At 42.5% G+C, this 13,958-nt stretch overlaps 1 protein-coding gene across 2 annotated transcripts in view; it reads right to left on the bottom strand.

The window, feature by feature from the left end:
* Positions 1–620: 620 nt before the first annotated feature.
* The window catches only part of LOC139374952 (aarF domain containing kinase 1), a 161,190-nt gene continuing 147,852 nt past the window's right edge, over positions 621–13,958 (bottom strand). The window contains exons 10-11 of one of the 2 annotated variants that reach the window (XM_071116226.1): positions 6,149–6,342; positions 621–1,997 (exon numbers count right to left, since the gene is read on the bottom strand). In XM_071116226.1, coding sequence (XP_070972327.1) covers positions 1,829–1,997; positions 6,149–6,342 — 363 coding nt within the window. In that variant the 3' untranslated portion in view covers positions 621–1,828. Of the gene's footprint in view, positions 2,025–6,148; positions 6,343–13,958 lie in introns of both variants that reach the window. The other variant, XM_071116225.1, reaches the window with a different exon arrangement.

The following is a 13,958-nucleotide window of genomic DNA, read 5'->3' as shown; positions in this document are numbered from 1 at the left end:
ATACTGTATTTTCATGCATGGTGTTGGCTGCATCATATTATGGGTATGCTTGTCATCAGCAAGAATTAGGTAGGTTTTTAGGATAAAAAGAAACGGAATAAAGCTAAGCACAGGCAAAATCCTAGTTCAGTCTCCTTTCCAACAGATACAGAGACAAATTCACCTTTCAGCAGGAAAATAACCTAAAACACAAGGCCAAATATACACTGGAGTTGCTTACCAAGATGACATTGAATGTTCCTGAGTTGCCTGGGTACAGTTTTGACGTAAATCGTCTTGAAAATCTATGGAGACTTGAAAATGGCTTTTTAACAATGATCAACAATCAATTTGACAGAACTTTAAGAATTGTTTCAAGATTAATGAGCAAATATTGTACAATCAGGTGTGCAAAGCTCTTAGAGACATATACAGAAAGACTCACAGCTGTAAGGTGATTATAACATGTATTAACTCAGTTGCTGTACAAAATACAGATTTTGTAAATATACATAACTCTGCTCCCCCCCCCCACAACATTGTCCAAATTGTTTAGTTGGTGTTTTTAACGACAAGAATCCCCCCCAAAATACAATGCATTGCAGAACAGACAATGACACTAAAACAGAGAGAGAGCAGTGTGTGTGTTCAATTGGGATTATTTCCATTTATTTCCATTCCCCATGCAAACTCATTATGAGTGAACAATAACTCCTCTGTCCTCCACACCTCCAACAACAGCAATACATAAGATAAAATAATTCACAGAATAATCAACAAACTAAAACATATTCGAAGATGACAAAAAATGTAAATCCGTATAATAAAATGATAGCAATACCAATGCTAAACATACATTCTTGGAGCTGTATGTTGACAATGGTCAAGGTAAAATTTGATTACAGTAAATTAAATAATTTGCTAGAGAAACCAGTGTTTACAAAAAGCTGGACAGTAAACAGCAAAATGTTCTGAGGAGATTAGAGAGAGATAGAAGAGGGAGAGAGGGTTAGAAGAGAGAGTGAGGTGAAGAAAGAGGGAGAGTGGAATTGTTGCAGAATCAAGGGGGAAGAGGAGATAAACAGAGAAAAGCAGAGGAATGTAAATGTGGAAAACAGTCCATCCATTTCTGAACAAAAATATGACACTTCATTCTGCATCACTGCACATTTACAGTACATACAGTAGTGAGGTAACATGAATAAATACAAACTGTTGTTGCCATTTATGTACAGTGAGTGGCTTTGACCATATTTCACTGGGCACAGATGTCAGTTCAACATCAAATTTTGATCTTCAATTGATTGAGTTGTCACCTAATGTGAACTAAACGTGCCAATAATAACGCCCTTTTGTGGGGGAAAACTCATTCTGATTAGCAAGGCCTGGCTCACCCATTGCTGCGCCCCTGCCCAGTTATGTGAAATCTATAGATGAGGTTCTAATGAATTCATTTAAATTGACCGATTTCCTTATATGAACTGTAACTCAGTAAAATCTTTGAAATTGTTGCATGTTGCGTTTATATTTTTGCGTTTTACCTCTGTCTATCCATCGGTTTACACAGTGGTTAAACTGTCTCCGTGCATTTGGAGCGGATTGCCTGACTGTGCGTGTGTGTGTGTCAACTGTGTGTGTGTGTTTGTGTGTATGCATTTGTGTCAAGTTTTGTTGGTGTGTCTTCATGACTCTGCGTCCCAAAGGCCCTATTTGTGTACGCCGTAGTGTGATATGTGTGTACACTAAGTGTGTGTGCATGCGTACGCCCATAAGTGTATATGTGTCTGTCTGACTGTCTGCCTGTGTGTGTGTCTTTATGCGTGTATGTGTCGTTGCCTCTCTTCTCTGATCAGTGTGTGTAGTGTAGACAGCTGAGCAGTGAACCGACCCAGCCTCCTAGCGTTGAGCCCTTGACCCACAGGAACAGTTCGTACAGGCTGATTTGCCAAAGGGTCAGAGACTCCGACATGGTGATCTGGAGACGCCGTGCCCTCGACTGCGCCTTGCTCCGCTTGTGCCTGACAGGAAACAAGGTGTGATGTAATCTTAGGAAACAGCAAGTTATGGGGGAGATGAAGGGGGAGATGAAGAAAGGGGGAGAGAGAGATAGAGAGAGAGAGGGGTGGAGAGAGAGAGCGAGAGAGGGAGAGCGCAAAAGAGAGAGAATTAGAAAGAGAGAGGGAGGGATGGGGACAGAAAGAAAGAGGACAAAATCCAATATGGATGGTGGTGAGATAGCTGGGAGGGGTTGAATGGAGCTGAAGGTTGGGACTACTAGCAACAAATAATAACAAGATAACTAGTGTAAAACATACTGTGTCCGTAAAACGTATATGGGTTAAGAACATTTGTGAAAGACCACAGTTTTAAAGATATGGCAAATAGAAATGGAATGGATGGGAGAGGTTGAAGGGAGAGGAAGGACAGGAGTAAAATCAAACAAAATAGAACAATAGTAAAATAGACTTTAGAGGCCTACGCGTTGTTGTTCGCTACTTTATTAGGGGAGGGGTGGTAGGGTTAGAAAGTAATAAAGGAAAATATATTAAAAAAATTATATGTATATACACTATCGTTCAAAAGTTTGGGGTCACTTAGAAATGTCCTTGTTAAGAAAAGCACATTTTGTGTCCATTAAAATAACATCAAATTGATCAGAAATACAGTGTAGATATTGTTAATGTCCAACGCTGTGTACTACTCCCTTCACAGAACAGCGCAAACTGTCCCTAACCAAAATAGAAGGAGTGGGAGGCCCCGGTGCACAACTGAGCAAGATGCTGGCAAAATAACACAGACACCGGACAGAGGAACTCTGCCTAGAAGGCCAGCATCCTGGAGTCGCATCTTCACTGTTGATGTTGAGACTGGTGTTTTGTGGGTACTATTTAATGCAGCTGCCAGTCGAGAACTTGAGGCGACTGTTTCTCAAACTAGACACCAATGTACTTGTCCTCTTGCTCAGTTGTGCACCGTGGCCTCACACTCCTCTATCTATTCTGGTTCGAGCCAGTTTGCACTGTTCTGTGAAGGGAGTAGTACACAGCGTTGTACGAGATCTTCAGTTTCTTGGCAATTTCTCGCATGGAATAGCCTTCATTTCTCAGAACAAAAATAGATTGACGAATTTCAGAAGAAAGCACTTTGTTTCTAGCCATTTTGAGCCTGTAATCATACAGTTGAAGTCGGAGGTTTACATACACTTAGGTTGGAGTCATTAAAACACGTTTTTCAACCCCTCCACAAATTTCTTGTTAACAAACTATAGTTTTGGAAAGTAGGTTAGGACATCTACTTTGTGCATGACACAAGTAATTTTTCCAACAATTTTTTACAGACACAGTGAAGTAATCTGTCACAATTCCAGTGGGTCAGAAGTTTAAATGCACTAAGTTGACTGTGCCTTTAAACAGCTTGGAGAATTCCAGAAACTGAAAAAATGGCTTTAGAAGTTTCTGATACGCTAATTGACATCATCTGAGTCAATTGGAGGTGTACCTGTGGATGTATTTCAAGGCCTACCTTCAAACTCAGTGCCTCTTTGCTTGACATGGGAAAATCAAAATAAATCAAGCCAAGACCTCCACAAGTCTGGTACATCCTGAAGGTACCACGTTCATCTGTACTAACAATAGTACGCAAGTATAAACACCATGGGAGCACGCAGCCGTCATACCGCTCAGGAAGGAGACGCGTTCTGTCCCCTAGAGATGAAAGTACTTTGGTGCGTAAAGTGCAAATCAATCCCAGAACAACAGCAAAGGACCTTGTGAAGATGCTGGAGGAAACAGGTACAAAAGTATCTATAGCCACAGTAAAATTAGTCTTATATTGACATAACCTGAAAGGAAGGAAGAAGCCACTGCTCCAAAGACTACGGTTTGCAACTGCAGATGGGGACAAAGGTCATACTTTTTTGGAGAAGTTTCCTCTGGTCTGATGAAACAAAAATATAACTGTTTGGCCATAATGACCATCATAATGTTTGGAGGAAAAATTGGGATGCTTGCAAGCCGAAGAACACCATCCCAACCGTGAAGCACAGGGTTGGCAGTATCATGTTGTGGGGGTGCTTTGCTGCAGGAGGGACTGGTGCACTTCACAAAATAGATCGCATCATGAGGATGGAAAATGATGTGGATATATTGAAGCAACATCTCAAGACATCAGTCAGAAGCATTTCGCTACACTCGCATTAACATCTGCTAACCATGTGTATGTGACAAATACGATTTGATTTGATTTGATTTGATTTGAGAAAGTTAAAGCTTGGTCGCAAATGGGTCTTCCAAATGGACAATGACCCCAAGCATACTTCCAAAGTTGTGGCAAATGGCAAAATGGCTTAAGGACAACCAAATCAAGGTATACGAGTGGCCATCACAAAGCCCTGACCTCAATCCTATAGAAAATGTGTGGGCAAAACTGAAAAAGCGTTCGTGAGCAAGGATGCCTACAAACCTGACTCATTTACACCAGCTCGGTTAGGAGGAATGGGCCAAAATCCCCCAAACTTATTGTGGGAAGCTTGTGGAAGGCTACCTGAAATTTTTGACCCAAGTTAAACAATTTAAAGGCAATGCTACCACATACTAATTGAGTGTATGTAAACTTATGACCCACTGGGAATGTGATGAAAGAAATAAAAGCTGAAATAAATATTTCTCTCTACTAGTATCCTGCCATTTCACATTCTTAAAATAAAGTGGTGATCCTAACTGACCTAAGACAGGGAATTTTACTAGGATTAAATGTCAGGAATTGTGAAAAACTGAGTTTAAATGTATTTGGCTGAGGTATATGTAAACTTCCGACTTCAACTGTGTATTTGAAAAATATATATATGGGGGATTGGAAGTGATGCAGACAATTACAATGATGGAATCTACAATGTATCTGCAATATTAAAGCTGATCTACCCCCTAAAAAAAGAAAAGAAGAATCCCAGTGTTGCGTTAGTCACTACATAACACCATGGTGAGATTGTAACATGACTGACTACTGAATGTTTTAGAAGGATCATCCTCCACCCCACTGTAGTGTTGTCACAGCACAGACTGGGGAGACATAGACTCTGCTGTACCAGACAGCTCTCTCTGGTGTGTGCGGCCTGCCCTGTGGTAGGACAATGTGTTCTCCTTGAGGAAAGAGTTGAAGGGACATCGTGTCTAAGCCATCATTCCTCCTCTCCCAACCAATTACACAGCACAGGGAAAGCCATCGCAAAGTCTCTCTCTCTCGTTATATTTGTTTTCTTTCAAATACTTTGAGCGTCCGATTGAATCTGCCTGGAGGGCCAGAGCAAATGGGCAGGGTTTACACTTTCGCCACTATTTTTGAGCCAGGCAAGCTCAATTAAGCCCAATATTCCCCATCTAATTCCCTGTAGATCTGCATTTTGTGTTCTACCACTGCTTAGTTTTAATAGAGAGCTGCTGGAGCAAAACACTGAATTTCACATCTCACTGCCTCCCCCTCTTCTCCATTGCACCTCTCTTTTCCTCATCTATCCTCCCCTCTCTCCTCCTCCTTTTTTCCACTCTCCTTGCTCCTCCTTTCCACCCTTCTCATACTTCATCTCCTCTCCTCCACCCCTCTCATCCTCTTTTTTCTCCCCCGGAGGCGTCCAGCACCCTCCCCTCCTCTCTGTCCTAATGATTTTTCTCAGAGACAATCATGGAGTTGTTCATTACAATGGTAAGACTGAATCAATATGGCCACTGCTGACTGCCACTGAAAGTACAATATAATCACAGCATTCAGCCAGCCAATTACACACACAGACATTCAGAGAGGAGCTGGGAGGGAGGAAGGAAGAGAGTGAGGAGGGGGAAGGACCGCAAGTAAGAAATGTTTACATTTTCCTAAAGCTTAAATAATGATTACTGAAACTGATGTGATACAAATGTGTGTGTCAAAGCATGTGTCTGTGTTGCATGTCTAAGGGGATGCACATAGATTAGTGGTGCATGTGGTGGACAGAGCAGCAGGACTGTCACAGAGGGACTGGAACCCTCTGGTCTGCAGGGTTAGGGCTAGGGGTTAGATTTCAGGGGTTAGAGGTCAGGGTCTCCCTGGCTACATCCCTGGTGCAGCATCGGGACATGATGAAGGAGAAGCAGGCTCTGGTCTGCAGGAATAGGGTTAGGGTTTAGAGGTCAGGGTCTACCTGGCTAGAGCCCTGGTGCAGCATCGGGACATGTTGATGAAGGAGGAGGAGGCGGCTCTGGTCTGCAGAGTGGTCTCAATGCCTCTGAGAAGATCGTTGGTCTTCAGTAGCAGCAGCATCTGACGGGGCACGCGGTTCAGCAGGTCACTGATCTGGGGGAGGTAGAGAGCTGCGTTCGACCTGATCTCCACGTCCTTAGAGAGAGACGCAAAGACGCACACAGACATGAGAAATAACAGAAAATAAAATTAACAATACTCAAAGCACATAAATACTTGTTTAAAACAACAGATTGATAATTTGTCAGACATTGATCAGGAGATACAATTGAAGAGGTAGAACAACCCAGACAAGAAGACCACGTTAGTGACAACTCACTTGAGTGGGTTGAGTCACTGACGTGATCTTCTTGTCTGGGTTGGCGCCCCCCCCTTGGGTTGTCTCGTGACGGAGATCTTTGTGGGCTATACTCGGCCTTGTCTCAGGATGGTAAATTGGTGGTTGAAGATATTCCTCTAGTGGTGTGGGGGCTGTCTTTTGGCAAAGTGGGTGGGGTTATATCCTTCCTGTCTGGCCCTGTCCGGGGGTATCATCGGATGGGCCACAGTGTCTCCTGACCCCTCCTGTCTCAGCCTCCAGTATTTATGCTGCAGTAGTTTATGTGTCAGGGGGCTAGGGTTAGTCTGTTATATCTGGAGTATTTCTCCTGTCCTATCCGGTGTCTTGTGTGAATTTAAGTATGCCCTCTAATTATCTCTCTCTCTCGGAGGACCTGAGCCCTATGACCATGCCTCAGGACTACCTGGCATGATGACTCCTTGCTGTCCCCAGTCCACCTGGCCGTGCTGACCTTTTGCACCCTCGACAACCACTGTGATTACTATCATTTATGAAGATTTGAACATCTTGGCCATGTTCTGTTATAAGTAGTTTTGCCTAGCCACCGTGCTTCTACACCTGCATTGCTTGCTGTTTGGGGTTTTAGGCTGGGTTTCTGTACAGCACTTTGAGATATCTGCTGATGTAAGAAGGGCTATATAAATACATTTGATTTGATTTGAACAAGATGTCTCTCTCTCTAAAGTGTGAAGTCAGCTGTGATTCCTCCCTCCCTCACCCCCTTCTCTCCATGGTCCAGCCTCTCTGTCTCTCAGAGTCAGAGTCAGTATGAGCAGTCAGTCAGCGTGCATCCCAGAGGATGTGTGTTTGTTGACAGAGCTTAGAGAGATCACAGACTGACTGGCTGGTTGGAGTCTTTCTGCTGACTCATTTAATACAGTCTCCCCGTCTCTGTAACAGCAACACAGATGCACCGTTCACACCGCTAGAAATACTATTAACTTACTTCTAAAAACCTTTTTACCCAAAGTTTGCTAAGAGTCGGTAGCAAGCTGATTAGTTGGCTGTTAAAACCAGTAAAGGGTGCTCTGCCATTACTTTGGCTTCCCTCCAGGTCGAAGGAGAGGGATGGAGGGAGAGGGATAGTGTTAAAGGAAAGGAAGGGTAGACAGAGTGTTTCATTCCAGGATCAAAGCAGCCAGTCTGGTCTCTGGTCATCAGTAGTTCAGTATGCCAGAGAAGTAGAGAACATTTAGTCTGAACCAGCTACACTTATCTCGCCTTTTAAGGGGGAAAAAATAACTAAATATACCTGACAAAATATTTAGACTGTAGTGTTTGTGCATACAATGCGATTTTTCGGCAAACAAATTAACAGACTTTCAGAATGCTTATAGAGAGGGGCACTCAACATGTACTGCACTTACACAAAGGACTGATGATTGGTTTAAAGAAATTGAAACAAAGATGATTGTGGGAACTGTCCTGTTAGATTTTAGTGCAGCCTTAGATTCTATTGATCATAACACACATGTTTTTTTTCAACAACAGGTTATGGCTTTTCAACCTCTGCCATATTGTGGACTCATAGCTATCTATCTAATATAACACAGAGGGTTTTCTTTAATGGAGGCTTCTCTAATGTCAAACATGTAAAATGTGGTGTACTGCAGGGTAGCTCTACTGGTCCTCTACTCTTTTCTGTTTTAACCAATGACCTGCCACTGGCAATCAACAAAGCATGTGTGTCTATGTATGCTGATGATTCAAGCCGATATGCATCAGCAACCACAGCTAGTGAAATAACTGCAACCCTAAACAGAGAGTTGTAGTCAGTTTTAGAATAGGTGCCTAGTAATAAACTAGTTCTGAACATCTCCAAAACTAAGAGCATTGTATTTGGTACAAGTTGTAGACCTCAGCTAAATTTGATAATGTATAATGTGGCTGTTGAGCAAGTTGAGGACACTAAAATTACTTGGTGTTACCTTGGATTGGAAACTGTCATAGTTAAAACATATTGATTCAATGGTTGTGAAGAGTATCTGTAAAAAAAGAGATGCTCTGCTTTTTTGACACAACACTCAATAAGTCCTGCAGGTTCTAGTTTTATATTATCTTAATTATTGCCCAGTCATATGGGCAGGAGCTGCAAATATGGACCTAGAAAAACTATAGCTGGCCCAGAACAGAGGCAGGTCTCGTTCTTCACTGTAATCGGAGGGCTAATATTCAGTCTCTGGACAATAAAGTAGACAAGCTCAGGGCGAGGATCTCCTTCAAGAAAGACATCAGGGACTGTAACATACTCTGTTTCATGGAATCATGGCTCTCTCGGGATATACCGTCCCGTCCATCCAATAGATCCACAGACTATGAAATCGGCATCGCACTGCACACTACCCTATCCCATCTGGACAAGAGGAATATCTACAGTGCCTTCGGAAAGTATTCAAACCCCTTTTCCCACATTTAGTTAAATTACAGCCTTATTCTAAAATGGATTTAAATGTTTTTCCCCCTCATTAATCTACACACAATACCCCATGACAAAGCAAAAACAGGTTTATAGATATTTTTTATACATTTGCAAAGATTAACAAATTAAATAGCATATTTACATAAGTATTCAGACACTTTACTCAGTACTTTGATGAAGCACCTTTGGCAGCGATTACAGCCTCGAGTCTTCTTGGGTATGACGCTACAAGCTTGGCACATCTGTATTTGGGGAGTTTATCACATTCTTCTCTGCAGATCTGGCCATCTAGGCTTATCGCCTAAAACACTCAAACTTTTACAGATGCACAATCGAGAGCAACCTGTCGGGCTGTATCACCGCCTGGTATGGCAACTGCTCCACCCACAACCGCAAGGCTCTCCAGAGGGTGGTGAGGTCTGCACAACACATCACTGGTGGCAAACTACCTGCCTTCCAGGACACCTACAGCACCCGATATCACAGGAAGGCCAAAAAGATCATCAAGGACAACAACCATCCGAGCCACTGCCTGTTCACTCCACTCTCATCCAGAAGGCGAGGTCAGTACAGGTGCATCAAAGCTGGGACCGAGAGGTTGAAAAACAGCTTCTACCGCAAGGCCATCAGACTGTTAAACAGCCATCACTAACAGAGTGGTTGCGTTAACATACTGACTCAACTCTCTGGACACTAATACATTTAATAAATGTATCACTCGTCACTTTAAATAACGCCACTTTAATAACGTTTACATATCCTACATTACTCATCGCATATGTATTTACTGTTTTCTATACCTTCTACTGCATCTTGCCTATGCCACACGGCCATCGCTCATCCATATACGTATATGTACACATTCTTATTCATCCCTTTACATTTGTGTGTATAAGGTAGTTGTTGTGAATTTGTTGGATTACTTTTGAGATATTACTGCACGGTCGAACCTAGAAGCAAAAGCATTTTGCTACACTCGCATTAACATCTGCTAACCATGCGTATGTGACCAATACCATTTGATTTGAGATCTTCTCAAGCTCTGTCAGGTTGGATGGGGTGCGAGGCTGCACAGCTATTTGCAGGTCTCTCCAGAGATGTTCGATTGTGTTCAAGTCCGGGCTTTGGCTGGACCATTTAAAGACATTTAGAGACTTGTTCCGAAGCCACTCCAGCGTCGTCTTGGCTGTGTGTTTAGGGTTGTTATCCTCTTGGAAGGTGAATCTTCAACCCCAGTCTCTGGAGCAGGATTTCATCAAAGATCTCTGTACTTTGCTCTGTTCATCTTTCCCTCCAGACATGACGCTTGGCATTCAGGCCAAAGAGTTTAATCTTGGTTTCATCAGAACAGAGAATCTTGTTTCTCATGATCTGAGAGTCCTTTAGGTGCCTTTTGGCAAACTCCAAGCAGGCTGTCGTGTGTCTTTTACAGAAGAGTGGCTTCCGTCTGGCCACTCTGCCATAAAAGGCCTAGTTGGTGGAGTGCTGCATAGATGGTGGTCCTTCTGGAAGGTTCTCCCATCTTCACAGAGGAATTCTGGATCTCTGTCAGTAACCATTGGGTTCTTGGTCACCTCCCTGACCAAGGCCCTTCTCCCCCCGATTACTCAGTTTGGCCAGGTGGCCAGCTCTAGGAAGAGTCTTGGTGGTTCAAAACGTCTTCCATTTAAGAATGATGACCACAGTGTACTTGGGGACCTTCAATGCTGCAGAAGGTTTTTGGTCCCTTTCTCAGAGCTGTGCCTTGACACAATCCTTTCTCGGAGCTCTGCAGACAATTCCTTTGACCTCATAGCTAGGTTTTGAGTGTATGTACTGACATGTAGGCCACGTGACATTTTAAATTGATGTAGTTCTGTCCTTGAGCTGTTGTTGTTTATTAATGTTCAGAATTATTTAATGGTTCATGTTTTGTGTGGACCCCAGGAAAAGTATCTGCTTCTATTACAACAGCTATTAGTGATGCTAATAAAATACCAAATACCTCTACCCTTTCATCCTTTTCCCTATTCCTTCATCCTTTTCCCCATCCCTTCATCCTTTTCCCCATCCCTTCATCCTTTTCCCCATCCCTTCATCATTTTCCCTATCCCTTCATCATTTTCCCTATCCCTTCATCCTTTTCCCTATCCCTTCATCCTTTTCCCTATCCCTTCATCCTTTTCCCTATCCCTTCATCCTTATCCCTATCCCTTCATCCTTATCCCTATCCCTTCATCCTTATCCCTACATCCTTCTCCCTATGCCTATCCTTTCATCCTTCTCCCTATGCCTATCCCCCCTGTTAGAAGAGCAACTCTGATCATCCTGCTACTGTAAATCAGTCATCTTTAAGTGATACAGTATTATGATATTTCAAAAAAGAGAAACAAAGAAGAAGATATGGGGAGAGAGAGCTGAGACAGAGAGAGTATACTGTACCTACAAACCAAACAAACCACTGTTTTCCTCCGCAACATGGGCTACACACATAAGACATACAGTGAGAATTCAAAACATGAAGAACACCTTCTCTTTCCATGACAAACACTGACCAGGTGAATCCAGGTGAAAGCTATGATCCCTTATTGATGTCACTTGTTAAATCCACTTCAAATCGGTGTGAATGAAGGCGAGGAGACCGGTTTAAGAAGGATTTTTAAGCCTTGAGACAATTGTGTATGTGTGCCATTCAGCAGGTGAATAGGCAAGCCCAAAAATGTAAGTGCCTTTGAATGGGGTCTGGCCAGGCGCACCAGTTTGTGTGAAGAACTGCAACGCTGCTGGGTTTTTCACGCTCAATAGTACCCGTGTGTATCTTTTCACTCTGTCATTTAGGTTAGTATTGTAGAGTAACTAAAATGTTGTTGATCCTTCCTCAGTTCTCCTATCACAGCCATTAAACGATGTAACTGTTTTAAAGTCACCATTGGCCTCAAGGTGAAATCCCTGGGCGGTTTCCTTCCTCTCCGGCAACTGAGTTAGGAAGGACGCCTGTATCTTTGTAGTGAATGATTGTATTGATACACCATCCATAACATGTAATTAATAACTTCAATAACAAAGGGGTTGAATACTTAGTTATTTCAGCTTACATTTGTTTTTATCAATTTATAAAAATATCTAAAAACCTAATTCCACTATGAAATGGGGTATTGTGTGCAGGACAGTTACAAAAAAAATCTAAATGTAATCAATTTTAAATTCAGCCTGTAACAAATAAATGTGGAAAAATTCATGGGGTGTGAATACTTTCTGAAGGCACTGTAAATGACATGTTACAGTCACCAGACATTTTTTTTGCAATTTCACTTGGTCTTGAGAATCTTACCCCACCAGCAATAGACTTCCTCTTGCTATTTCTGAAGTTGCAGGGGCAAGGGAAAAAACCTGAACAATAGTTCCAAGAACACCCAAATACATCATTTTTAGAGATGTGACAAGAGTCCATGCAACGTATGTGACTTGTTAGGCAAATAAAATGATTTAGCTGTGCCATTACAAAGGGGTTGAATACTTATTGACTGAAGACATTTCAGCTTTTCATATATATATTTTTTTTTACAGAATTAATTTGAATAATAATAAAATAAAAAACAATTGAAAACATAATTCCACTTTGACATTTTGTGTAGGAGGGACAAAATCTCAAAGAAAATGTGGGCTGTAACAACAAAATGCGGAAAAAGTCGAGGGGTGCGAATACTTCCTGAAGACACTGTGCATTTGTCAGGAAATTGCAGAACTGTGAAACAAGTATTTATTGTTTTCCTTTCAGAGACTGTACCATCCTCCTTAAGTGATGAAAGTCATCTTTCATTCCCCCACTTAGGGTTCTGGTCAAAAGTGTACTATGAGGGAATATATAGGGTGGCATTGAGGCCATTTTCCCTCCTCTTCAACAACCTGCCATGCTAATAGCCATCCATCAACTATATGACTTAGAGAGGGAGAGCCTGGGAAACATGTCAAACCGGCGTTTATTTGACTTTGTTTATCCCCATAAGCCCCTTAAAAGGAGGAGGAAAGGAGGAGGGGTGGAAGGCTTAGGGCCTAAATTAAGTGGCTTCAATTCCTACTGCTACTGTGCTGGTGTGTGCGGGACTCACATAGGTTCCCGAAACAACGGCAGAATAGTCCAGATTATATAAATGGAAGGAAAGTTGGCAATCAGAAATGTAAGACTGAACCCCATCACCCCCTCATCCTTCTTCTACCCCCGAGCTAACCCACAACCTTCACGCCTGACACTAAACTGCTTTGATCCTGGCGAGAGGCGTATCAACAACAAAGAGAGCCAAGTGATGGAAGATGCTTAAGTAGACTAAACGAGAACTTACTGGGATCCAAATAAACAGATCCATCAACCCCTGCCCATGTGCCCCTTGGCCTAGAGTTCATCCAGTGTGTGGTGGTGTGTGTGTGTATGCATATACGTAACATAATCCTGTCAAGCGGAATCACATACCAGCCTTGTAACAGTTAACGGAAATCAAAATAAACAACATTTGGTGCCATCAATAGTCTGGGCCGATGTCTTATCTGTCCTGGATGCATAGTTTGGTGTTACTCCCCATCCCTCAAACCTGAGATACGAGTCTGGCCCGACACACTAAACCACGCTCGGACTAAACACTTACTGACTCACGCATACCAACTACGCATTGGTAGATTTATATGCACACAGTCTCCTTACTGGACGATTTATATGCACGCCATCTACTTATTGGTAGATTTACAACGCGCATTACAACCTCAGTCACACAAATACAGAGTGCCTTGTGTGTGTGTGTGTGGGCATAGATCTCTTTGGTAGGGTGAAATACTGGCTGCACCTAGCCCATTACTCCTCCAGTGTGTGTGTTTATGAGCGAGAGCGCCGTTCAGTCAGTCCCTCAGATTTATTCTTCTGTATTCCCCATTACTATTGTTGTGTTAGTGAGTGAGTATGCAGTGTATGTGTGTGCTCTGTGTGTGTGTGTGTGTGTGTGTGTGTGTGTGTGTAGGAGTAAT

Source organism: Oncorhynchus clarkii, chromosome 19, assembly GCF_045791955.1.
Source record: "Oncorhynchus clarkii lewisi isolate Uvic-CL-2024 chromosome 19, UVic_Ocla_1.0, whole genome shotgun sequence".
Classification (NCBI taxonomy): domain Eukaryota; kingdom Metazoa; phylum Chordata; class Actinopteri; order Salmoniformes; family Salmonidae; genus Oncorhynchus; species Oncorhynchus clarkii.
Note: the sequence above shows the minus strand (reverse complement) of the source record. Positions and strands in the feature narration are given on the sequence as shown.